The 26910-nt window shown below is 44.4% G+C and overlaps 1 protein-coding gene across 1 annotated transcript; it reads left to right on the top strand.

Annotated features, from left to right (window-relative positions):
* On the top strand, positions 1 to 24735 carry LOC116329343 (cullin-1). The gene is made up of 22 exons (XM_031751347.2): positions 1 to 180; positions 10150 to 10569; positions 12796 to 12970; positions 13064 to 13231; positions 13488 to 13538; positions 13630 to 13720; positions 14457 to 14620; positions 14752 to 14914; positions 15302 to 15432; positions 15929 to 16036; positions 16146 to 16252; positions 17808 to 17856; positions 17946 to 18077; positions 18173 to 18290; positions 20070 to 20146; positions 20995 to 21113; positions 21608 to 21713; positions 21802 to 21849; positions 21969 to 22051; positions 22152 to 22257; positions 23041 to 23154; positions 23249 to 24735. The coding sequence occupies exons 2-22, from the start codon at positions 10430 to 10432 to the stop codon at positions 23327 to 23329; spliced, it is 2331 nt and encodes a 776-aa protein (XP_031607207.2). The 5' UTR covers positions 1 to 180; positions 10150 to 10429; the 3' UTR covers positions 23330 to 24735.
* Positions 24736 to 26910: the final 2175 nt, after the last annotated feature.

The following is a 26910-nucleotide window of genomic DNA, read 5'->3' as shown; positions in this document are numbered from 1 at the left end:
AGGCAACTGCAGTCAGTGGCCGCGGCGCTGTGAGCTGATCTTTGTGCGAACGAAGCAGCGCAGCAGTCGTAGTTAGCCACCGACAGCAAACACACTCAGAGACGGCAGCGGGACACCGATTTTTGGCCTGAAAAACAACTCATCCGGCGATTACAAAGTGACTGGGACTGCTTTAAAATGGTAAGGTGACATTTTAGAGCTGGGCCGGGGAAGATTTTTTTTTCTCTCAGCTTGCTAAGCGGAGAGCCAGCACGCTAATGCTAGGCGGTTAGCGAACTGTTTTCCTGACTCATTATTGAGAAGCTCGAGGAGCTAGGCTGCCATTTTACACCAGGCTGTTAGTCTGTCCTGGCCTCTGCCTTTGACTGTAAGAAGACAGCCTTTATGTTGAATACAGTCCCAGTACCACACATGTGTGTAAGCGATTGATAAATGTGGGTCACATAGAGGCTGTGCTTTGATTTGAAGCTGGTCCATCCAGCGTTCGGGCAGCAGACGGAGCTACCAGGCTAATCGAGCCTCAGAGGCTAATGGGAGCTAGCAGTATTGCGTAGCAGCGCCTGACTCCATTCCGGGGAATAATCACAGCGAATATTTTCCAAATTAACAGATACTGGGGATCATTATATTCCAAATATGTCCAAGTATCCGTCGGGGGTAGGCTTTTTTCGAGCACAGCCCTGTGAACCGTGTGGTGCGGTGCGGTCTGGTCATTCGAACAGGACACACTCCTGGAACAACTGGTGAAGCGGAGCAGCGATACGGTCGCTCATTTCCTAAGATATTAGGAGAAGCTCGAAGTCAGAGGTACTGCTGACACTGAGCTGCCAGAGGGAAGCAGCTGTTGGAAAACGTCTGTTTTCATACTAATCGAGATTCCTGGATATACGTCCTTGCAGTTCTCCTTAATTTAAATAGTGCACTTATTTTAGACCCTGATCATTAAAACGAGATATTAAGAGTCAATGACTATTGCACCGGATTCTAACTCTTTAGTTTAGTTCACTTATTATTTCTTCCCTTTTATGGAGTCCTAGTATTTGTCAGTATACAGGACAATATAGAGCAAAAGTCTTGAGTTGAGTTACACCTCACTCCTTTGTGTTTTTCTGGAGTAATGGGAAATATGTGCAGCGATTTATTCAAAATTAAAATATAAATAAAGCAAAATCCGAGTTTTTACAAGTCTAAGGAGTTTGAGCCATGTTATCTGAGCACTCTTTAAAAAGTCCTCCAGGCTTCAGACATTCAAAGCTTTTCTTTGGATGTTTGTCTTTTGTTCTGGTACGTCAACATGATCCCACAGTGCTTCAGTGCTGTGGGGCTCTGTGGAGGTGAATCCATAACTGATAGTCGTCAATTGTCTGTTTTTTCTATTCATATATGTCTTTGCTACACGAACAGTGTGTGTGGGCTCATTGCTCTCATGAGTAACCATGGTATTGTATGGTGACTCATAATCTAAACATCTGTTTATAATTCTGACCATTGATACACCACTGGATGAAGCATGATAGGGCCCCCGGTGGCTGTAGACACTCACTGGTGTGCTGCTCTCCTCACCTCAGTACATATTGACAAACAGGAATTTTATATTTGGATTGATACATTTTTTTCTTTCTTTGAGGGCTCACTGTACAACATGTCAAGAAATGCCAAGACTTTGGCTAATAGTGAAAGAAATGTCTTCTGCATTTTTTAATAAATATATTCAGCTAAACAAATCAGAAAAAGTGATACTTTTTTTCCCTCTGAAACTGGCCTAAAACAGAGTGAAAAAGCAGCTAAAGTCCAAAGAAAAACTTTGACAGACCTTCAGAAAGCTGGAGAAATATTCCAGCAGAAAGTTTTGCTCCTCAGGGAGAAAAACATAAAGAAGTGAGGGCATTGCTGTATAAATATTTGTTTAAATGAAGCGCTGTAGGGCACTTTCCCCCCCCACAATGGCATGAAGTGTTTAAATATGTGTTTTTAGGTGTCGAAATAGACTCAAATTATGGTAAAGTCCAAGTTTTAAACTTTGTTGCATAAATCTGCATCTTCGGCAGTATGTAATTGTGAAATAATCAGCTCAAAATTGTGTAATCAGAGTCACCTTATTACCTGTGCTTTCTCCTTCTTTGAGTTTGTCCTTATATTGATTTTAAGGCTGATTCTCCCACAGTGTTTTAAAATGCTGCAGTTCAGAGGAGTTTTAAAGAGAGAAGTTTCTCCCCTGGGTTTAACGCCTGCTAGTTTTCTATATCAGGGCTTTTATTTTGAAGAATAGTGTTAATTATTGGATTTTCATGTACACTTTTGTCCTCATAAGTGAGGCGTCACCTATTTGTTATTAAAAAAGAAAACTGATTATAAGGCCAACAGGTGACAAAAGGCTTTTATTATAGTGGGCCAAAGACATTAAAGGTATTCACCATCATCTGTTTTACCGTCTTCAGAGTCTAAACACACAAAGATGCCAAAGAGCAGTTATATTTACACTTTTGTTGAACCTGTTACTGTCCTGCTGTTTTTACTGACCCTTTTGCTCAAATGTAAAAGCTTAAAGCTGAAATGGGTGTCTGATGGTTCACGTCGTCTTGTTTCTACACTTTTGTTCAGCACGTGCAGGTTCAACAGAACTTGATGGCCTGAGTTTAAAAAGTACGTCGAGCACACTGATTGGCCGGCTCCTTGCAGTTGAGTTCACCTGTGAATCAAACCTTTGCTTGATTTGCTTTTCATGCTGGTATCAACCGGTTTTACCATTAAATGAAGTGTTTGAGGTACTGAAATGAGGAAACGTTTATTAGAGTCGTGAAAAATACAGCGAAAAGGCGAAGAGTTTGTTTCACATTTGTGACTGAATGTAGATCTGCATGAACTGTAAACCGGGATTTCAGAAGGGTTAAGTTAACGCAGACGTACATTAAAGAACAAGGTTTGACTTGAAACTGATCACAATCTAAACCTTTACAGCAGGTGTTACCTGATCAGCAAGCTTGAACATGAAGAAAAGTGTTTTTCTTCCTCAGCTGTTCCCATCCACTGCTGTTTGTTTTACAGTGACAAAGCTGTGGGATTAGAAAGGAAGATGAAATGAAATCTGCCTGTAAACAGACAGACGTCTTGTTTGGCTTCCATCTGTAAATTTGGCAGATTCTTGTAAACCTTGCTGGAGTTTTACCCCAAAAACACACCAGGTGTGTCTTTGGTGCCATGACTGATGCTGTTTTGTTCCAGCTTTGTAATCATATTCCAAGTGTTTCAGAAGAACTTGGTCTGCTTGGGGTCTTTTATTTTGAAAATTGAGTTCATTCTCTCTCTGCTGATTCTGCATCTGACTTCCTGTCCTTTTCATCAGCTCCGTGGAGCTCGACACAGATTCCTTAAAAAATAATAAACTGGGCTCTATTTTAAGCAACGTGAAGCCTCGGCTCTCTATTTCTAGCAGCATACAAGGGCGAGTGTAAAAGGTGCACAAGGTGCTAAACTACATTTATCTTAAAGCTTTAGTAGCTAATTAGTTATTATTGTTATTTATATTAGTCATAAAAATCTACTAATAAGTTGTTTTGTAGATGGAGCCAGCTAGGAGTATATGTAGTAATGGAAAAATGGTCCAGTAAAACTCTTAACATGTTCTGGAAATATGGAAAATGTAATGCTGGACACTGATGAATAACTTAACAAGTGCTGAATATTGATGCTGACCTTGACCTGCAGACCTGCTGTTACAGGCTGTGCTGAGAGTGAACACAGAGGAAGAACTGAGGGGTAGTATAGAAGGTCTATTGTAGGTCTTGGGTTTGTGTAGTAACCACGATAAAATAACTGCAGACCCATCCTTCCTCACTTACGTGGTTATTTGGTGGATTTGCCACAGGGCAAAACACAACAAAGAAAATGCTCGGTCATATTTTGAGCTCGGTCAGCCTCTTTATAGCTTGAAATAACACCAAAATACAGCCTGCGCGCTCTCCTCCTGACACGTTTATTGATGTTGTGGAGCTGTTTGTGGCACTCAGATATCCCTCATTCTGAGGCTTGCAGAGTTATGTTGCTTTTCCGTGTATAACGTGATGGGAAATATGCATGTAAAGTGATTTTTATTTTTTTTTTATTATTATTATTTTCTGGTTGCCCTCTGCTCCTCATGGTGGGCTCTTTCACAACAGCTCGCTGCCTCATGCTGAGTTCAGATGTCTCATCCTTTCTCTGCTCAGCATGGACGCCTGAAATCTGCCTGTTAAAGCAGTGTAAAGATGACTTGTGATCTCTGTGGGACATGATGCGCTTTGTAAACAGGACGGTGTCATTAGGAATACTTGGAAACAGCTAATAAAGAGATTTAGAGATTTAAAGGTGGGAAAGGGAAAACGTGTACTTATTTCTGTTGCTTGGTTAAATTTACTGAACATATACTGTATGTGATGTTCACATTAATATCAGTGTTAGAAATTTACACCTTATAGTTTTACTTGAATTGAATATACGTACAGATATGAGTGTACCAGCCTGATATCAGTGTTTTTCCACACATTTCAAAGGATATTAATATAAAGTTTCATGAGCTCAAACTGAGAGGAGCTGACATAAGTGAACTGAGCATAGATTTAATAAAGGCCATAATCAATCTGATTAGGTTGGTGTCAGCGTAGAAGCTGATCCAGGGTGTGCATCAGTGCATAGAGCGCAAAGGAACAAATGTTTCCATTATTGGCTGATGTGCTGATTACTTCCTAAATTAGTCTGATTCATAATGTCTGTAAAATGTCCTTGATGATGATAATAACCAGAAGAGATGGAAATTCTTTTTGTCTATAATAAACCTCACACTGCATCATTGACAGGAATCAGTGATGGTTTCTGTCCAGGTCTGCGACACAGTTCAGTCAGTGCCACCAAACTATATATAGACCTGTACAGGGTTTTTCTAACCCAGGTGGCCTCTGGGAGCTGAAGTTTTACCTCGTTTAACAAGCGCTTTATTAAACTTGCTTATGCTTACATGCTTATGTAAATTAAACCAAGGAATTTTCTTTGGGTGGTCCTCACTTAAAAAAAAAAATATATCGACACAAATAAATCTGCTGTAATTATAAAAAAAAAGTTGAATTTTCTTCTTCTCACCACAGCAGTGGATCATTTACTGTAAACATCTGTGATGAATTCATTTTAGGAAACATTTTATGATTTAAAAGTACAGCTGTACATAGTAATGTGTACTCTTGGTCACACGAGTTAAGATGATCCTGTTGTATCATCTGGGACTCTGAGGGTTCGTCTGCTTGATGTTTGAGATCCTTGGATGTGACGCTGCTGATTGTAAAGTTGTTTTGTTTGTGTGCTCATCAGAAGCCGATTTATGTCACAGTGGTTCAGATTCGGCTGATTTTTAATGTTTGCTTCTGTTGGTAAAGCTCACATGTGAGCTCTAGGTGGTGTGTGAAGCACGCTGGCAGGTGTTGGTGTGTTTCCTGGTAAATGTAGGGTAATAGGTTGTGGAGTCTGTCCCAGACACACTGATACTGGGCTAATCTGATTTACTGAGCACTGCTTGTTCCTCGCTCTCTTTCTTCCTGCTTCCTTCCCGTTCAGCAAGCCTCTCTCACGCTCGACTCGAGCTCAGAAACCAGAAAAATGCAGGTGAGCTGTGAACCTCGGGAGTAGGTTTACCTGTGGGCCACACTGTGGTTACAGGTAATTATCAGGTAGAGAGGTTGATATGAAAGCTCACAGAGGCTTTGAAGTTATTCTGCAGCAGCCGACCGCAGGGTAAGAACATACAGCAAATTTTTCTGGGCTTGACCTGACAGAGGTGTGTCATAAACCTGCCAACTCTCCGGTACAAAGTCTGTGAGACGCTGTTCACACTGACGTGTAAATAGAACTGAAGCCATAAGTGCTGTGGAGCGAGTGACTTTCTGCTTTAGTATTTGGTTTATTCATTGGCTCTAATTGTGCTGCTGATTTAAAGCATTTATCTGTTTGCAGTCGTCCCTGATAAGAAGTAACTGTAATCTTGACTTTGGGAGAAGCTTTTTGGGGGTGTGTCAGTTAAAATGACCTACACTACAATACACTTATTTTGGAAAGGCTGGTTTTAATGAACAGGATTGAAATAGGATTTCAAAGCCAAAGTGTCAAACTCTAAAAGTAAGTTATAGAAACGGTGGAGATGAAAACAAACTGGGAATAACCCAGACAGCTGTTTTCACACGTCTGCACATCTGGCTCATTAAGCTCCATTTTGGAATGAATAACTTTGTTGAACAGATTTTTCTGTCTCCTGGTTTAAAACTTTGAGTGACATGTTGTTCTTGACTTACCTGGTTACCTGGAGGTGCTGAAGCCCCGCCCACAATGAAAATCAGGACAGAAGATGAAATGAAGTGAAACAAGTCTGACTGTTTAAAAGTGGCAGACATGGCTCTCTTTGAAGTCTCTGCTCTTTTCTTCATCGTTCTGTCTTTACTGTTCCTGAATGAGCTCCGCCCAGTCCCCAGCACACTGTTGGCATTACCCAGAATGCTGTTCAGCAGGGCCATTTTAGAAATGCGTAGTTTGTGTTAGTAATGGTTGTCATGATGCCATCTGACGACCATTCTGGTGCACGGGCGCTCGCTGCAGTCTCCTAATGATGCGTGTTTCTTCTCAGGGAGAAAGTTAATTTATGTACAATAATTAACTTCTTATTGTACATAAAGCATATGATTAGAGCGCTTAAGTGAGAAGAATGTAGTTAATACAGCACCTTTGTCAGTGTGGTTGTTAGCGCGGCCAGTAGCACAGTGTACTTAAACCGTTTGGGAAGCCACAGGTGGTGCTTTGGCTTTCTCCTTGCACTTACTTATCTTAAAGTCCAAAGAAGAAGAGTGGTGTTTTGTTGCTCCTCATGATGAAGCTTCTTCATAAACTGACATCAATAAGACTCCTGCGGGTCTTGTTGATGTCTGTGGTTCAGACTTATTTGGGTCAGCTGTCCGCGGACACGAGTCATGACCTCTGAGCTCCGCTGCCTTCCTGCTGCACACAGAGGCGTTGTTGATAACCGTGGGCTGGGATTCCCATTTCACAACAAGCTCTCTGCAAGCTTCCGTTTCCTGTTACTCACCATCACACGGCTGTGGGGCTGATTATAGGTCAGGCACTGGATACCTGCTGCTGTGGGAATCTGAAAGCTGATCACAGCGCTGCCGTGAAGGGCACCTTTCTCGCCGCTGCAAGAACAGGAAGCGGCAGAGACTGAGCGCTCTTACACTCTTACCTGCTTTGGTCCAATGAGTATTCACAGGTATTGTCTGCCCCAGTTGCCACGGCAACAGCTCAGGTAGGGGCTGCCTTTTGCGAGTTTAAGTGAGGATCTGCTGAAGAGGAGCAGAAAGGCTACAAAGCTTGACTCAGTATGAAACTGTTAATAAGTTCAGGGAGGAAAACAAACACGCGAGGCTGCTGTGAAGTGGACATCACTCATTTCTATTTTTAGTGTTATACTAGAGCAGCTTTTTATGATTCACAGATCAAAATAACTCCTTGAGGATGTCCCCTGTCTGAAACAAGCTGAGCTGGAGCTGATTGCTGTGTTTAGGATCTTCCTCAGTGGCGTCAGCGCTCGTCTTCATCACACTACAGTGTCTCAAGTGAGAATTACAGAAATCTGTCTCTCCACTGGATGGGCGGGTGGCGAGGACAGGTTTGTGAACGAGGTGATTTAGGAGCATGAATTTCAGTGAACGCGACCTCAAGGTCAAAAGGTCTGAGGACAAGTTTTCTGAAAATCTTGTGAATACAATAACTTGAGAACGAGGCGAAGTAGGGCTTTGGAATTCATTTGTTAAGCCCGCAGCAGTGAAGAAGGTGCTGTAGCCCAGGTGGCACGAAAGCGAGTTTTACTGTGATTCTAGTCAGAAAGAAGCCAACACCAGTCGGTTATTTCTTCCTGAACACTGCGTATTATACCTGAGTTAGTTGCCTGTTAGACGCTCACATAAGGTCTCAATTAAAGACCCATTTCCAGTGTTTCACTTTCTACGGCTTCAGAAGCAGAGCTGTAGTTGAAACTACCTGCAATCGCCCAGACTGGTCGTTGGAAGGAAGTAAACAGATGATTTTGTGTGTGTCACGTCCTGAATATCAGGCCCTGATAGCCGTGAGTGGTCATGCCTGCTCCTGCTAAATATAGCAGCGCTTGCCTACACGAAGCAGCAGTTTGTGCCCGTCCACCCTCCTCTTCCTCCTCCAGTCACACAGCAGCAGCTTCAGTCTGTTTTCTCCTTCATGTCTGTTCTCAAATAGTCAGAATTATGAACACGGGCTAGCAGAGAGCCGTGTCTTTTTATGATTACCCATTCTCTTTTAAACATAACATTAAATGTTAATAACTCACAAGGTTCGTGCCGAGCAGCTTTTCTTTATTTCACTTTTGTGGTTTCCCTGCAGAGCTTCAAAAATCCATCGAGGTTATTTGTGATTTTAAGGACAGCAATCTGTCATTTATTCCTAACCTTTTATTCCTGGATGGTCAACTAATGTTCATGAAAGTTCATAAAACACGTTTGTTTACTTTAGTTGGTGTAATTATATCAGCTAATAGAGCTGTTTATAATAAAATAATACCAATAATAGGTTTATTAGCCTCATGTGACTTCAAAGTTCATGAACTTGATGTTTGAGGACAGATTGTATTCTTTAAATTGGGACTTCAACATTGGAGAGAAATGTGCTGGTTTAGTCTTTGTGCTCTCAGCTGAAGGCCTGTAACTAAGAACAGCCTTATCTACTCTGCCTTCTGTCCCAAGATATCTTCTTTATAAGTTAAGTTCGGTTTTCAGTCCTCACTACACCGTCTCTGTTAGACCACGTCCTTACAAGTGATGACTCAATCTTAGCTGCAAGGGCTGCAGTTGGTGAGAGACTCTGTTTCCTGACAGGACGATGGCAGCCAACACAGAACATAAGCTAATAAGCTTTTTGAGCATACATACTGCTACCTGTGCATATTTCCTAACCATACAGATTCTTCAGGTTGTTATTGTAAATCAAAACAAAGAGCCAGTAAGTCGAGTGAAAAAAATCGTGTAAACTTTTTTAGGCTTAATTGTTGTGCTAAAACCAGCCAAAGGTGTGGTGTGTGACCGGATTGGAGTTCAGACCTCTGGCTGCTTTGTCCCGAGTGTCTCGGTCTCTCTGCGTCTCTGTGGCTTCAGAGATGTTGACGCTGCTCCTGCTCATGTCCTGTCAGCAGGGATGAAATTACAGCTGGAGGTCTCTCTGTTGTCCCTAATGGTCCGGCCTCTCGGTGCTGCCGATGTTTACCCTCCTCGTCGTGCGATAGTCGTGACTCAGTCTTTCCCACAGGATGGGATTTTAAACTCTTTCCTGAATCTAGGAACCACATGGCTTCACGTTCCAAAGTTGAGCTGGAAAGAAATTCACTACCTCGCACGAAGCATGATCAAACCCCAACAACACCTTTTTTCTACTCGTATAATAAAGACAAGACTTTACAAGGTTTTTTCCCCCTCATAAATGTGCCAGTCTGAATTTTTATCTGATGTATTTGCCAGTGTGTTTTTTTTTTTTTTTTTTTTTTTTTCCAATTATAAATTGCCTGTTGGCTTCCCAAACTTTGAAAATATAACCTGAGGAGTTATTCAGTAGTACACCAATAGTTTGAAAACTCCCAAACAGACCTGTTTAATTGTTTTTAGCCTTTCAAGACAACAATTCAGTGTTTTCTGATTAATTTTGAATCTCCAAGAGTGCGTTCCCATGCTTCCAAAGTAAACACAGATTATAAATGCAGGTTATTGTGTTTATGTGCGTTTCTCCTAGCAACCAAAAAACCCCTTATTGACTGGAGGTGGAGTTCTTGTACAGTGAGGCTGTGGTAAGGGAAACTAGCCAAGCGCTGAAGTGGGCTAATCTCATTAGCTGACTGACGCCAGGGTCCGGTCAGCATTGTGTCTGCCGGCTCACATCCAGGTGTCAACAAGGTAAATCCAGGTAACCTACCTGGCTAATCACCTGCAGGGCCTGCTGCAGTGATTTTTCAGTGCCGTATGTTTGAAGTGAATCCTTAAAAACAGAAGTTTGGGTGAAGCTTTTATTTTTAAGTCAAAGATTGTTAATCAGGTGGCTTTTTGTGTCTCTTTGTTTTCTTTGCAGGTCATCTGGTGAAGAGTGCCGAAGTTTTTAGGAGGAGTGGCAGACAGCGCCACCCAGGCGTGCAGAGTGGGACCCCTTCCCGTCTCACACAACCGACGACCAGCTTCCTGAGGCCGCCGCCATCATCCCCAGATGGACTTCAAACTCTGAGAGCAGAGTGAGGCAGTCGGGACCGAAATCAAGCGAAGGAGAGGAGGCGCAGGGGGAGGAGCACACGCTCACTGGAGCAGGAAAGGGAGGGCATTGGTAGGGAGCGGAGAGGACGCTGGGCTCCACCACGATGTCGTCAAATAGGACCCAGAACCCACACGGACTGAAACAGATAGGCCTGGACCAGATATGGGACGACCTGCGGGCTGGCATCCAGCAGGTGTACACGCGGCAAAGTATGGCCAAGTCACGCTACATGGAACTCTACACGTATCCTGTGTGACTGCGAGTGCTGCTGAGTGTGTGTGCGATCATACAAACCAGCTTTATTAAGTGTGATAAACCAGTGTGTTACTGAGCAAAAGGCAGGAGGGGCATTTAGGAGCAGGCACAATCAGTAAGCATCGGAGTAGCAGTCTGACACTGGCGTAACGGGATCTATCTAGAGGCAGTAAAGCTCTGGAGATTTCCGTAGGTGTGGAAGGATTATTCATGGTTGGCTTCAGCTGCTCCGGATTGGCTCTGGCTTGCTCAGGATCTTAGGTCCTCTTTTGGCAGGACACGGCAGTGGGCTGTCAGCTTGTAGTCGCTCGAGTGCTGCGTTTGCTGCCGCGCTGGGCTGTGTTCGCTGCAGGCGTCCTGCGGTGGAGGCTCGACAGCAGTTTTTGGTCAGAAACGCCTCCTAGTCGGTCTCTGACTCCCCTCCAATCCCCACCATCCACTCATCTGTCTTTAAAATACGTATTTATTTGTTTTACTTACAGGAAATCCCCTGTAAAAAGCCACAGGTCCAGTAACTGTGATGTTTAAGAATAATTGTGTTAAATAATCAGGTTTCTGTCTCCTGTATTATTGTGGGATCTTTACCTTACACTATAAAGCGCCTTGAGGCAGCTATTGTTGTGATTTGGCACTATAAAAACTAAATGCAGTTGAAAAATTGAATTACATTATTAACCAAAGTTATCCTGATTAGGATTTTTGCTACATTCAAGCAGCCATAACTTCTGTTTTATTGCCTCTAATGATTAATCCCTGTGGCTGCCTTAAAAAGAACTGCAATATCCCTTTAGTGCTAAAAGTTAACAACCTAACAGCAAATATTTCCGTGTGTGTTTGTTTCAGATGGTTAATCTCACGAGCGTGTTACTTCCTTTTCTCTGAAGCCCAAACCTTTTTTCTAGTCGTTTGTTCCATTAATGAGTTTCACACACGGAGCAAACAGGAAGCAAACCTTTGATTCAGAGACGTGTTTTTGTGGTTTAAGAAATTGTGTTTGAAAGAATTTCACTTTCTGATGAAGACATTTGACTCCATTAACTCTTTATTAGACGCTCGGTTATCCACACTTACAACAAACTGTAAGACTAAATAGAAAATAAGATGATTGAACTCCAGATGAGATAAAGATTTGGTTTATTTTTTCCAAACGTTTAAAAATTTCTGTCATAGCAGCCAAGAAACTAACCATAAATAAGGCAGACACTGTACGAGTGCCTCCACAGCTGAGATAGGTGGCGTATATTCATAAGCCTGCAGCGATTTCATTTTCAGAGCCACTTGGCCTAAAAGGAAGAACATGGAGATTTCTTAATCTCCTGCCATAAATAGCTGAACTATCAACGTCTTCAGTGTTAATCTCATGGCATCGCTGCTTTAACTGTCTCTGCTTTAGCTCTTCTGACATTCTCACACAGGTTTTGGTTTCTAAAGGCAAACAAACACTGAGAGTTAAGAGTCCCAATGGTCAGATGTTGATGTTAGCGTACGTTATGATGCGCCGCATTCTGAGTGACAGACTGAAACCTATGACAGCCATGTTTGGAGGTTTGGTGAAGCTCATACAAACACATCAGCACAGGGAACATGTAGGATGAAGTTCACTTTGTTCTCAGTAGAAGTTCATGTTAAGGGTCCCTGGTGGGTGGAGCCAAACAGACCTTCAGGGAACAGATTATCTGAGACTGACAACACAAGGTTAGTCTTTAATATGCTGCTGCAGGGTTTTGATTACTGACTGACCCTGAGCTTAATGTCCACACTGTAATCTTACCTCCACAGATTCTTTTCTCTAACCTTTGAGTATATTTTAAAAATTGGTTTCAAACGGCTTTATAATGTTTATCTATGTAAAAGGAAAGGTCTTTTTAACCTATTTAACTCCATAAAATGCATCTGCAGGGGACGTGATGTGAGCATAAAGTCTGAAGAGCTGATTATCCCCTCGTGCACCTTTCCTGCTAAAGGTTGCACATTTCCCTGAAGTATGAAATAAAATCCACTCGGCCGTGAAAGCTCAAAGCTGCGGTCGTGTCCCTGCAGACGGCCCAGGTTTAAACTGGGCTCTGTGGAAATGTGCTGTGATTTCATGCATAAAAGGGAGAACGACAGCGGAGGACATTCCTCACATACTTGCTCATGATGTTACAAGCAGCCAGATGTGAGGAATGCAGCGGTTACCCTGATGTGACGTGTGCGCCTTAACCCTTCGATCAGACATGTATATAACTATTGTACCAGCGTCCACCAGTCCAGCCAGGGCCGGGGCTCCGTGCCTCCAGCAAAGCCCTCCAAAAAGTCCACCACTCCAGGCGGGGCTCAGTTTGTAGGCCTGGAGCTCTACAAGCGGCTCAAGGAGTTCCTGAAGAACTACCTGACCAGCCTACTCAAGGTGAGTCCACGGTTACCAGTCACAGCCTCACCTAGCGCACCACGGACACCTTTCAACTCCTCCTCCCTTTGCTTTCCGTGTTATTGTCCGCAGGATGGCGAGGATCTGATGGACGAGTGCGTGTTGAAGTTTTACACCCAGCAGTGGGAGGACTACCGTTTCTCCAGTAAGGTCCTCAACGGGATCTGCGCCTACCTCAACCGTCACTGGGTCAGACGAGAGTGTGACGAGGGACGCAAGGGCATCTACGAGATATACTCGGTAAGTCTGACAGTTCCTTAATGTCCACAGATTTTCTGTTTGAATGCACAGAGTTAAAAACTTGGGCTGAATGTAGTTCCAGCAGGTACTTTAGGTCCAGGAAGAAGGCCTTAAGAAGCCAATTTAAATATGTCACCTGTCCCCAAGCAGCAGTTACAGAAAAGCTTTACTTGACCAGGTCACAGTACAAACAGATTCATAGCAAGCAAACTGTTTTATTAAACTTGTGGTTCTCTTTCACTCTGCCTTCTCTCAGCTGGCACTCGTGACCTGGAGGGAGTGTTTATTCCGACCCCTCAACAAACAGGTGTGCATGGTTTTCCTTCTTAAAGAAACAGCGCAGTGATTAAAATGCTGAATTCTGCATGTTTACTGAACCGAACCTCTCTCCCTGTAAGGTAACAAACGCCGTTCTGAAGCTGATAGAGAGAGAGAGGAACGGTGAGACCATCAACACCCGGCTCATCAGTGGTGTTGTCCAGTCTTATGGTAGGTCCTCGAGTACAACAGAGGAGTAACCAGACACAAGCAGGTTATGAGTATCAGCAATGATCAGAAACAGAGAGCTGTGGATGATTTTCAGGCTAATGTGAAATTCTACTTTGTTTGGTGGGAACTCTGAACAGAGGCTGTGAGACTCACGTCATGTGTTGGGTTTAACAGGAGAGGCAGCGAAAACCTGTTGGTGATCAGAGCAGCAGACTGTCTGCAGTGTTTTAACCTGTCTCACTTCCATATAAATAAATGAAATCTACTACCCATGCACCACCTGTGAAGGTGCTGGAGTGTGCACACGTGCTCACAGGAGCTGAAAATCTGACTAATTAAACCCAGCTGGAGATTTTTCTGACTGATTTTTGTGCAGCTGTTGAATGATTTGAAGGATTTTAGAGTTCGTAACCTAACATCTATTCTGCAAAGGTCACACTTACATTATGTTTAAGATTTAACATGAAGAAATGTGAAAATACCTCCTAACAGCTGAGCGATGCTAAACACAGCAACACAGGATTGAATGAAGCTGGTCACTGTGACTGACACGTGATCCGACCTCTGAGTCAGAATCTGGTCAGAGTTCAGCAGATATTCAATGATTATTTTAAATGAAAGGATCGTTTCAGACTAAATTACATTTGTAGACACTTCTGTTTTGGATGTATTAACAGGGATGTGGATGTTTTCATGTTGACCGGCTTTCATTAATCCCACCTCTGTCCTGCTGCAGTCGAGCTGGGCCTGAACGAAGAGGACGCCTTCGCCAAAGGCCCCACGCTGTCCGTGTACAAAGAATACTTTGAGTGTCAGTTCCTCACTGACACAGAACGTTTCTACACACGTGAGAGCACAGAGTTCCTGCAGCAGAACCCCGTCACAGAGTACATGAAGAAGGTAGGCGCTGTGCTGTCCAGCTGCAAACAGCTGTGGGTGAATGAGCAGAGACATGTGGAGCTTTTAACGCTGAGCCGTGACCAGAGTCTGTCTGCTTTCCTGATTTCTCTTTTCCGTGTGCGTTTCCTCAGGCGGAGGCCCGCCTCCTGGAGGAGCAGCGGCGTGTGCAGGTTTACCTCCATGAATCCACCCAGGATGAACTGGCCCGGAAGTGTGAGCAAGTCCTCATCGAGAAGCATCTGGAGATCTTCCACACCGAGTTTCAGAACCTCCTGGACGCTGACAAGAACGAAGGTAGCCGTGTCGTTTGTTTCCATGTAGTTTGGGCTTTTTGGGGTCATCAGTTTACCTGCTGGATGGAAGAGGCGGCACCGTGACGTCCGCTGACAGTGAAATATTTTTACAGCTCTGAACCCCAATGCACGCTTAAAAGGAACTTTAACAGTTTGGACTCTGGTGTGTGTGTGGGTGGGTGTGTGGGTGGGTGGGTGGGGGTGTGTGTGGGTGGGTGGGTGTGTGTGTGTGTGTGTGTGTGTGTGGGTGGGGGTGTGTGTGTGTGTGTGCGCTGCATTCCACACACACTCCCACCAATCCAACCTTTCCTGGATAACTCAAAGCTTTTATCTCCAGTAACGATGGTCTGGTGTTTCACACATGCAGCTCTTCCTCTCTGTGTTTCAGACCTGGGCAGGATGTACAACCTGGTGTCGCGGATCACAGACGGTCTGGGTGAGCTGAAGAAACTTCTAGAGACCCACATCCACAACCAGGGCCTGGCTGCCATCGAGAAGTGCGGCGAGGCAGCGCTCAACGTACGCAGGACTTTCTTTTCTTTTTTTCACCTCAGTGTTTCTCACTAGTTTACTTTAACGAGTCGCCTGAAGGAGAGAAGGCTCTGAAGCTTTGTTTGTTTGTCAGTTAACAGTGAGATGATAAACGTGTGGCCTGTTAGTCAAACAGACACGGAGGCGAAATGAGTTTGTTTTTAAAACAGATTGATGGAGAGAATGTGGACACGTATAACTGAGCTCCATATCAGATGTACTAACAGAAGAATCACACTGTTATTGTTTTTGTTGAAAATGGTTCACAGACGACTGAAAAGTGGAGCAAATGAGTGAATATAAATGAGCTCTGACCTGTGTGTGTGTGTGTGTGTGTGTGTGTGTGTGTGTGTGTGTGTGTGTGTGTGTGTGTGTGTGTGTGTGTGTGTGTGTGTGTGTGTGTGTGTGTGTGTGTGTGTGTGTGTGTGTGTGTGTGTGTGTGTGTGTGTGTGTGTGTGTGTGTGTGTGTGTGTGTGTGTTCCAGGACCCCAAAGTGTACGTGCAGACCACCCTGGACGTCCATAAGAAGTACAACGCTTTGGTCATGTCTGCCTTCAACAACGACGCCGGCTTCGTGGCCGCACTCGACAAGGTCAGTAACCATGAGATGATAATAGTAATAATAATGATAATAATAATAATCCTCCACTGGATTCCTACAGGCAGGTGAAAGTTTCGACTCATGGTTTTGTCTTTTGCAGGCGTGCGGTCGGTTCATCAACAACAACGCCGTCACCAGGATGGCTCAGTCGTCCAGCAAGTCTCCTGAGCTGCTGGCCAGATACTGCGACTCTTTACTGAAGAAGAGGTGGGTGATGTGCACAATACATGTGAGCTCAGCATGTTGCTGTCGTTTCTCTGGACTCCTCCTTCTGAGGCTTCTGCTGTTCTTTTAAATAAAGCCAAGCGTGCTCTCGTCAGCTCTTACTTTCTTCTTCCTCTGAATCTGTGATCTGTTTCTAACTGAGTCGACACTTTCAGTCCTAGAAGTAAAACGATGGACAAACAAATGATGAAAAGCTCTGTGACAAACAGAAGTGCACCATGAGGGGTTTGTTTGGGCAGCTGTTGTTTCCTGATCAGTGGATGCTGTTCCACTGTGGGAATCTCCCCGGCAGGACTGCGCTCTCTCTGTGGGTTCAGTAACTCTGAGTGGCGTCTGGATCCTGACTGCTCTGTTAACCCTTTAAAACCGGTCGGAGTGGGCACCTCTGTTTTGCGTAACTATTTTTAAATCCGGGTAGCTCTGCAACCACGTAAGCTAGAGCAATAATTTTTTTTGCATATGAAACCGGAGGAGTTGTACTTACATCTTATGCCATCAGCTTGTCCTAGGTCACAGTTTCCTTCCACATATAGCTTTGCAAAAACTGCATAAAAAGCACTTGCAGCAACAAAAACATAATATTCCAGAAACACGTTTTGCCGATCCGATCAGTTGTTCGCAAAACACTTCCTACGCTGGAATAGACGTCAGCGCGAACTTTCGCATGTCCGCCATTACCTGCCAGAAACCGGAAGTGACGTCATTTTCGCGGAAATGTAGTTTTTTTTTTACCATCAGGGCCTCATGAGCCTATACTGGTGTTTTTAAAAGTTATCTTTGACTTTATGACTTTCTGTGTCGTTTCTGGGATGCTTAGGACTCATATTGCACTGCTGGAAATAGTTTATTTTGATGCATATGCTGCTTTTTTGCAAATTTGCATTATAATATTTATTTTCGTTTTTCCTGTAGTATATAAAAATTGGTGTATTTTAAAAATAAAACTATGAAGACACTCAAAATAAATTTCCTGTGGTGAGAAACTAGTTTGGGCAACTTCTTTGTATTTACAGTTTTGAGGGATGAGCCTCTTAAATTTCTCTAACTAGAAATATATGTTAAAAAAAAACACAATTTTTTTTGTAGTTTGTTGCACTTTTTTGCAATTTATGTAATTACTATGCACTTAATGCATACATATTATTAAAATGTGGGCTATAATGGTTGTATTGATGTATATCAACTTGAAATGCTCCCAAAATTGGCACTACAGCATGTAAAAATATAATATAAGCTCTGGTGGACTTGGTTCTATGGCAGGTCTGAAAGGGTTAAACTCAGGACAAAAACAAAAAGACACTTTTCAAAGCGAGTGAGGTGGACGAAGCTGCTTAAGAGCAGCAGAAAGATGCTTGGAGTGTGAGAGTGATGGAGCAGAGACGGTGTTTACATCCTTCATCCACACAGAGGGATGATTTAGCTTTACTTCAGAGGCTGAACAAGATGATAGCATCTGCCTGGCTCTTCTGTAATTTAACCTCCACATGAGATTTAAAAAAACAAAAAAACATTTTGTTTATTTTTGTTTCCTTTTCAGCTCCAAAAACCCAGAGGAGGCTGAACTGGAGGACACTCTGAACCAAGTGGTGAGATGCTCTGACCTGCAGTTCTCTGTAAGGTTACGTCTCTTAGTTTTGCAGTGAAACCAAACAATCCACGGTGTTTCCTCTCTTAGATGGTTGTGTTCAAGTACATCGAGGACAAAGACGTTTTCCAGAAGTTTTACGCCAAGATGCTGGCCAAACGTCTGGTCCACCAGAACAGCGCCAGCGACGACGCCGAGGCCAGCATGATCTCCAAACTCAAGGTCCGAATCACACCTGTGTGCACTCGTTACACACTCCAGGCAGCGTGTGTGTGTCGACTGCTGGGTTGTTTTGACGACTTCTTCTCCTCTTGCAGCAAGCGTGCGGCTTCGAGTACACGTCCAAACTGCAGCGAATGTTCCAGGACATCGGAGTCAGCAAGGACCTGAACGAGCAGTTCAAGAAGCACCTGACCAACTCTGAGCCGCTGGACTGTAAGCACGCGCACACACACACACACACACGCACGCACGCGCGCGCACACGTACACACGCACACACGCGCACACACACACACACGCGTGCACACACACGTACAGGGAGTGCAGAATTATTAGGCAAGTTGTATTTTTGAGGAATAATTTTATTATTGAACAACAACCATGTTCTCAGTGAACCCAAAAAACTCATTAATATCAAAGCTGAATGTTTTTGGAAGTAGTTTTAGTTTGTTTTTAGTTTTAGCTATTTTAGGGGATATCTGTGTGTGCAGGTGACTATTACTGTGCATAATTATTAGGCAACAACAAAAACAAATATATACCCATTTCAATTATTTATTTTTACCAGTGAAACCAATATAACATCTCCACATTCACAAATATACATTTCTGACATTCAAAACAAAACAAAACAAATCAGCGACCAATATAGCCACCTTTCTTTGCAAGGACACTCAAAAGCCTGCCATCCATGGATTCTGTCAGTGTTTTGATCTGTTCACCATCAACATTGCGTGCAGCAGCAACCACAGCCTCCCAGACACTGTTCAGAGAGGTGTACTGTTTTCCCTCCTTGTAAATCTCACATTTGATGATGGACCACAGGTTCTCAATGGGGTTCAGATCAGGTGAACAAGGAGGCCATGTCATTAGTTTTTCTTCTTTTAAACCCTTTCTTGCCAGCCACGCTGTGGAGTACTTGGACGCGTGTGATGGAGCATTGTCCTGCATGAAAATCATGTTTTCTTGAAGGATGCAGACTTCTTCCTGTACCACTGCTTGAAGAAGGTGTCTTCCAGAAACTGGCAGTAGGACTGGGAGTTGAGCTTGACTCCATCCTCAACCCGAAAAGGCCCCACAAGCTCATCTTTGATGATACCAGCCCAAACCAGTACTCCACCTCCACCTTGCTGGCGTCTGAGTCGGACTGGAGCTCTCTGCCCTTTACCAATCCAGCCACGGGCCCATCCATCTGGCCCATCAAGACTCACTCTCATTTCATCAGTCCATAAAACCTTAGAAAAATCAGTCTTGAGATATTTCTTGGCCCAGTCTTGACGTTTCAGCTTGTGTGTCTTGTTCAGTGGTGGTCGTCTTTCAGCCTTTCTTACCTTGGCCATGTCTCTGAGTATTGCACACCTTGTGCTTTTGGGCACTCCAGTGATGTTGCAGCTCTGAAATATGGCCAAACTGGTGCCAAGTGGCATCTTGGCAGCTGCACGCTTGACTTTTCTCAGTTCATGGGCAGTTATTTTGCGCCTTGGTTTTTCCACACGCTTCTTGCGACCCTGTTGACTATTTTGAATGAAACGCTTGATTGTTCGATGATCACGCTTCAGAAGCTTTGCAATTTTAAGACTGCCGCATCCCTCTGCAAGATATCTCACTATTTTTGACTTTTCTGAGCCTGTCAAGTCCTTCTTTTGACCCATTTTGCCAAAGGAAACGAAGTTGCCTAATAATTATGCACACCTGATATAGGGTGTTGATGTCATTAGACCACACCCCTTCTCATTACAGAGATGCACATCACCTAATATGCTTAATTGGTAGTAGGCTTTCGAGCCTATACAGCTTGGAGTAAGACAACATGCATGAAGAGGATGATGTGGACAAAATACTCATTTGCCTAATAATTCTGCACTCCCTGTACACACACACACACACACACAGCTGTCTAAAATCAAATAGAAATTCAAAATAAAGTCTCACATGTGTATAAAGATGGACGTAGTTTCTGGTCTCCAGCAGTGTCCTTGTGTTTGTGTCACAGTGGACTTCAGCATCCAGGTTCTGAGCTCCGGCTCTTGGCCTTTCCAGCAGTCCTGCACCTTCGCTCTGCCCTCAGAGGTAATCCAGCTCGCTTTGAAATTAGAAAAATGAATTTTATTCCGTTTCACTCGGGTTCTTGCTGATTTCAGAGATAAAACTCTGACTTGTGAAGATCAAAGTCGTGATTTTTATAAAGAAACCTCTCCTCCCTCCAGGCATGTGTGCTTCCACCTTTTCAAGGTAAGATTGGAAAAGGATTCCCACATTTCATCTCAGAGGATCAATAAGTCATAAAAACATGATCAAGCAGTGCTGCTGGTAATGAAAACGAGCTGCTAGTTTGTTGACTACTTTAATGATGTGACATGAAGGAGAAGTTGGAGGTGTTTTCATAATGTTTCTTATGAGTTATTGATCCCAGGAGTTCAAAGACATGAATGTCTTTTCCAACCAAACCTTGAAAAGCGAAGCGATATCTCAACTTAAAAAAAGGTTTTCCCCTCATAAATGTTTCAGTGTCTGGTAACTTTAACACGTCGTAGGTTTTGTGATCCGGCAGCATCTGAAACTTTTATTTTTGAAGCTCTAGTTTAGTGTTTCTTTAACTAAATCTCTCCTCTAAAAACAGAAGGACACAGTTTGATGTTCTCATTAAACATTTAAAGCTCAGTGTGGATGTTTGAGTGATCAGTCATCAAAGACGATGCTGAGGTGAGATTACAGCAGAGATGTGCAGACAGACGACTGCAGAAGTTAGAAAGTTGGGAAAAATAAATAAAACAAGTTTCAAAGTGGGTCACAGCTTTGTGCCCTGATTTATGAGCGCGCGTCGGTGTCGAATGGTGTTAATAACAAGATCCCTTAAAGGGCCACAGACCTCAGCTTGAGTACCGTGGCTCTGACCCTCTCCCTCTCCTCCTGCACAGCTGGAGCGGAGCTATCAGCGCTTCACGGCGTTCTACGCCAGCAGGCACAGCGGCAGGAAGCTCACCTGGCTGTATCACCTGTCCAAAGGAGAGCTGGTCACAAACTGCTTCAAGAACAGGTACGCATGCAGTCTGTGGGCGCACAGGTAGGGGGCGCTGTGACGCCACAGCCTCCCAGCCAGCTCTGGTTATTAGGTGAACTTATTTATTTCCCCCGAGGATAAAATCTGAATCAAAACTGTGAAGTTTCATAAATCAGCCATGAAAGTTACATAAAAATATATTTGAGATTCTTGCGCAGTGACTTTGTTTGCAGTAAATGTATTTTTCTATCTTACCAAGTTTATATTTCCGGAGTAAATGAAACACCACTTTAGGGACTATTTTCAGAGGCGGATTAATACACACGTGGGACTCTAGTGAGTATTTGGTGTTTTAAGATATTTGTGACAGAGGAGCAGAATCTGAGGCCGGTGCTGAAGTCTTGTTTTGTGGTGACTCTCAGGCTGGTTGCAGACCTGCAGAGCTCTGAGCGCACCGTCGTGAGGTATGTGTGGCGGCCGCGAGGAGCCGAGCCCACGCCGCTTCTTACTGTTGCTGTGCTTGCTGACAGGTACACGCTGCAGGCCTCCACCTTCCAGATGGCCATCCTGCTGCAGTACAACACAGAGGACAGCTACACGGTGCAGCAGCTCACTGACAGCACACAGATCAAAACTGTAAGCGCACAAACATCAGCGCCTTCATTCGCTCTGCTCTGCGACCGAGGAGCAGGCGTCTCTGACCCGCTCTCTGCTCTGTTTTCAGGACATTTTGGTTCAAGTTCTTCAGATTCTGTTAAAATCGAAGCTGCTGGTGAGTCACACTTCCTGTCAGAGGAGGTGAAACCCTCACGTGTGGCTGGTCTTTAGTTTCCATAGAAACGCTTTAGTAATGGCAGACCTGATCCTGAATCCAAACTTTGTGTCCGTCAGGTTTTGGAGGACGAGAATGCCAACGTGGACGAGGTGGAGTTCAAGTCCGACACCGTCATCAAACTCTTCCTTGGATATAAGAAGTGAGACACGGTCCACCTTAAATCCTCCTTAAATCAATAAACCTGTGATGTAGGAGTTTAAGGAGGATGCTGAAGCTTGTTGCTCTTGTTTGCTGCGCAGTAAGAAGCTGAGGGTGAACATCAACGTGCCAATGAAGACGGAGCAGAAACAGGAGCAGGAGACGACTCACAAGAACATCGAGGAGGATCGAAAGCTCCTCATCCAGGTGCAGCTCCCACTCCACTCCATTCCACCCTCGGCATCACGTTTAAAACGTGCTGAAAAGACCAGAGAGCAAAAAAAAACACTGAGCTTTTCCTCCGTCTCCAGCGGAGCTGTATGAGGGTATGAAGGGACATAAAGTGGTACAATGCAGCTTCTGCTGCCCTAAAAGTCAAACCAGAAATATAAGCGCATGAACACACAGACAGAAACACACAACAAGAATCTACCGAACCAGAATCTCAGAGTTCAACAAGAGCAAACCAGGAAACGTTTGTTTGAATGTGTGACAGAAGCACAGAAACAAAGCCGGCCTCTAATCCAAACAAATAATTTTGCTAAAGATTTTGATTCTTATCTGCATTAAAGTAACGGTGTGTATAATCCAGCTACAGTGGCTGATGTTTTAAATATTGAGCTTATCTGAAACTGTAGAACAGTGAATGTTAAAATATTTTCTGATCTAAATCAGATTCAAACACAAACGCCACAAGACGGTCGACCCTGTGAAGGCGGGAAAACTGGAGGCGTGTACCGCTTCTCTGCCTCCTGTAGTCACTCTGTAAATTAAAAAAAATGGGTTAAAGGGCGTCTTTAGGGATCTGCTGCCAAAACCTAAAAATATTTCACATGTTGTAAACATATGTAAAAGGCGCGGTCACTGGGCATGAATCAGAGTTTGACTCTCTGAGGCTCCATGCACACTTGAGGAAGGGTGGTGGTGTGATGGAGCCAGCTGTCAGATTTGCCTTCCTGCTCTTACACGGTGCTCCTGTGTCCCCTTCAGGCTGCCATAGTGAGGATCATGAAGATGAGGAAGGTCCTGAAGCACCAGCAGCTCCTGGCTGAAGTCCTGAACCAGCTGTCATCCCGGTTCAAACCCCGAGTCCCCGTCATCAAGGTACACACGTGTGTGTGTGTGTGTGTGTGTGTGCGCGCGTGCGTGTGTGGGGCTCTGAGTGTGACGAGTGTTTTGTCTCCCCCCCTGTGGACAGAAATGCATCGACATCCTGATCGAGAAGGAGTACCTGGAGCGAGTGGACGGCGAGAAGGACACGTACAGCTACCTGGCCTGAGCGCCACCCGCCCTCCCCCTCCCACCTGCCCGCCTGTCGCCGCCGGCTCTCCTTAGTTTAATTTTAATTTGTTATCTTTTTTGTTTGTTTTTTTTATTTTTTATTTTATGTCTGAGTAATAAAGTGTGGATCCCTCTGAGCGTGACTACCCTGATGATGACCGCCACCAAACCCGAGGAGGGGGAGGGGCAGCTCGCTCCTCTCGCCTCAGAGATGAAGGAACGAAAACACCCCTCCTCTCGAAACCGGGAAACCCCTTCTACACGCTCGCCCATCCCCGCCTCATCCGTGCAACTCGAATGCTCACTTCCTTGTTGTCATACTGTAAAAAAAACAACCACAGACTGAGAGGAATAAACAAGTCCCGCCCCCCTAATCACCACCCCCATCCCCTTTACATAAGCGTGATGAAATAGCCTACAGCCAATCAGAGGAGAGCCGCATCCAAAGGTTTCTGCATGCTACTGCCTACCTGCGCCACAGCGACCACGAAAAAGATTCGCGTAAGCATAAAGAGCGGTGTTGCCCGGGCCGCTGCCGCCGCACGCCCACCGAATCTACACCGGTCCTGTAACTTAAAGTCCGCCACTGCATTGGAGGAGGAGGAGCCGCTGAGGTCGCGTCAGAGTGAGGTCGGTGGGTTCGAGCAGGAGTCTCTGTACCGAACGGTGGACATTTGTATAGTGTGGTTCATTTTCTAAATGTGTGATGAATAAAAACAAGGAAAGATTTCTCTAATGCCCGCCTCCCCCGACACTCTGTTCACGCTGCCGCCTCATGTTTAAAGGGCCGGTACACCCTGAAATCACACTCAAATGGTTCTGCTCTGTGGGTCAGAGGTCAGGTCCTCAGTCACTGCACAGCTATAGGCTCGGGTTAATGGTGGACGGACAGGTGAGGGTCACCTGATGATCACCTGGTTTTATTTTATTTAAATGTGTGTTCGATGTCTCTGATGTCCTCTTCAACTCCCAATGTTTGAGCAGAAGCTCGCTGACCTCAGAGGGCGCCTCGCTGTTTTATGGTTAACGTGTCGCTCAGTTTAGCTCCGCTGCTGCCACATTCAAGCAGGTCGGAGCTGCAGCCCACCAGCTGCTGGAATATTTTCTTTACTTTGAGAGACATGGTTCAGTAATGTTTGAGTTTACTCACTGCTGCTTTATAACAACTGAAAAATGTAACGAGCACTTTGACCACAGGGAGGCAGCGATTCTCCACTCGGGTTTGGAGTCGTCTGATCGAGCTTTGAGCTGTCCATGTTTCATCTCAGTGCATCATTTCTGTTTCAAACAGTTTGTTCAAGTCAGCACATCTTTCAGTTTGAGTTTCAGTGCAGTCAGATATATTTAATATTTTGATTTAAAAACCTTAATGTCTGTTTTAAATAATAAATTCATAATAAAATACTCTGGCATGATGTAATTATTTAAATTCTTTAAATAAATATTTTTAAAGCTGTTGGATAAAACTGGTTTTAATTGTGACACTTTGGGACTTTTCATCACTCCGAGGATCTGCAGGCTGAGTGACACACGGGTCTGCAGAGACACGGCTACGCTCATGTTGTGCGTCTCATGTTGGCTGCTGCAGGCTTCAGTTTGAACACTGTGCTGCCAAACAGGTGTTTGATTAAAAACCTGTTTGACCTGAAAGTGGTGGCAGAAGTCGTCTGGAAGGACTCCTGTGTGATTTCTTAGGAGTGTTGATTTCTATTTAAAACAGAAATGATGCACTCGCACATAAAAATGACCCGTCTGCACTGGAATAAGTCGCATGACTCATATGCATTTTGCACAGGTGACTACCAACCCCATAGATTGGATTCAGTACAGAGTCGCTGCTCCACCCTGTGGTTCAAAGCGGTATTACTCGAGTAAAGGTATTAAATATGGGCGATCGTGGCTCAAGAGTTGGGAGTTCGCCTTGTAATCGGAAGGTTGCAGGTTCGAGCCCCGGCTCGGACAGTCTCGAGCCCCGGCTCGGACAGTCTCGGTCGTTGTGTCCTCGGGCAAGACACTTCACCCGTTGCCTACTGGTGGTGGTCAGAGGGCCCGGTGGCGCCAGTGTCCGGCAGCCTCGCCTCTGTCAGTGCGCCCCAGGGTGGCTGTGGCTACAATGTAGCTTGCCATCACCAGTGTGTGAATGTGTGTGTGAATGGGTGAATGACTGGATATGTAAAGCGCTTTGGGGTCCTTAGGGGCTAGAAAAGCGCTATATAAATACAGGCCATTTACCATTTAAATAACCATATTTGGATGGAGAGGTTGGAGTCTGGATGAACGGAGCGTCCACAAGCTGAGCACAACACTCAGACACAGGTTAATAAAATATTTGCACGTCACTGAAGTCGAAGCACACACTTCCTGGAGTCACCCTCCAAACTTGAAGCTTCAAACAGGTGAGTTATTAAATAAAAGTTCATATAAAGGTGGAAATGTTCTGTGGAGGCTTATGGAGCCTCATGTGGCCGTCGGAGGAACTGCAGCTCTGAAAGTTTTACCTGGACTGTACCTGTGACGAAGGGCTCATGCTGAGCGGATGTAGACAGCAGAAAGAAAATAGTCCCTGCATGAAAGAAAGCACGTAAGTTTTTTTGGAATTAGAGGTTCATGATTTCTTTGAGCACCACAAAGTGTTTTTATCAAAAATGAGGCTGATGTCTCGAACACTGGGCAACCTGCACGATGTGAGGTGAAACCTGAGACCTCAGAGCTGAAGCAGACTTTTACTTTGGGTGGTGGTGGTGACTGAGGAGGAAACGCATGAAGCAGAGGAAGTTCCTGCTTCAGGCAGATTAGAGCTGAGATTCACTACAAAAAGAGGCAAGTCTGATTATCTGTAAAACTGAAACGTTCTCACTGGAGTTTCCACATCTCATCTCAGGAACCTGACAACCTTTATTCCACACACAGAGTTCCTGCAGCTCTTTGAATTTATTAAATGCTAACAATCAGTTTATCAGGGACAACAGATAATATGGTTTGTAAATTATTTTAACAACTGGAGACCACGTTACCTATTAAGACATGGGTGGGTAACTCCAGGCCTCAGGGGTCAACGCCCTCCAGGTTTTAGATCTCACCCTGGGTCAACACACCTGAATCAAATGATTAGTTCATTACCAGGCCTCTGGAGAACTTCAAGACATGTTGAGGAGGTAATTCAGCCATTTAAATCAGCTGTGTTGGATCAAGGACACATCTAAAACCTGCAGGGCACCGGCCCGCGAGGCCTGGAGTTCCCCCACCCCTGCATTAGGGGTGTGAAATGTCACTGAGTGGATTTGAGTCATAATGTACCTCATTAAGAGCCCGGCTACGTGAGTGAGTGCAAGTGTGTGCTGAATGAATTCAACAGGAAGTCACATGTTTAAAACCCTGAAACAGACCAATCAGAGGCTGGAACAACAAGTTAGCTCCAGCATTGTTTCCTTCTGTCTTCACTCAAACATGAGCCACAGAACAGAATATTTAAAGGTCATTATCAGACCCATAAGCTGACCCCGGGTTCAGTCATCTGACAGCCAACATGTTCACATGAACAGGATCCGACCAATCACAGTGATACTTAAAGATGACGAG

The sequence above is a fragment of the Oreochromis aureus genome, linkage group 9 (genome assembly GCF_013358895.1).
Source record: "Oreochromis aureus strain Israel breed Guangdong linkage group 9, ZZ_aureus, whole genome shotgun sequence".
NCBI lineage: Eukaryota > Metazoa > Chordata > Actinopteri > Cichliformes > Cichlidae > Oreochromis > Oreochromis aureus.
Note: the sequence above shows the minus strand (reverse complement) of the source record. Positions and strands in the feature narration are given on the sequence as shown.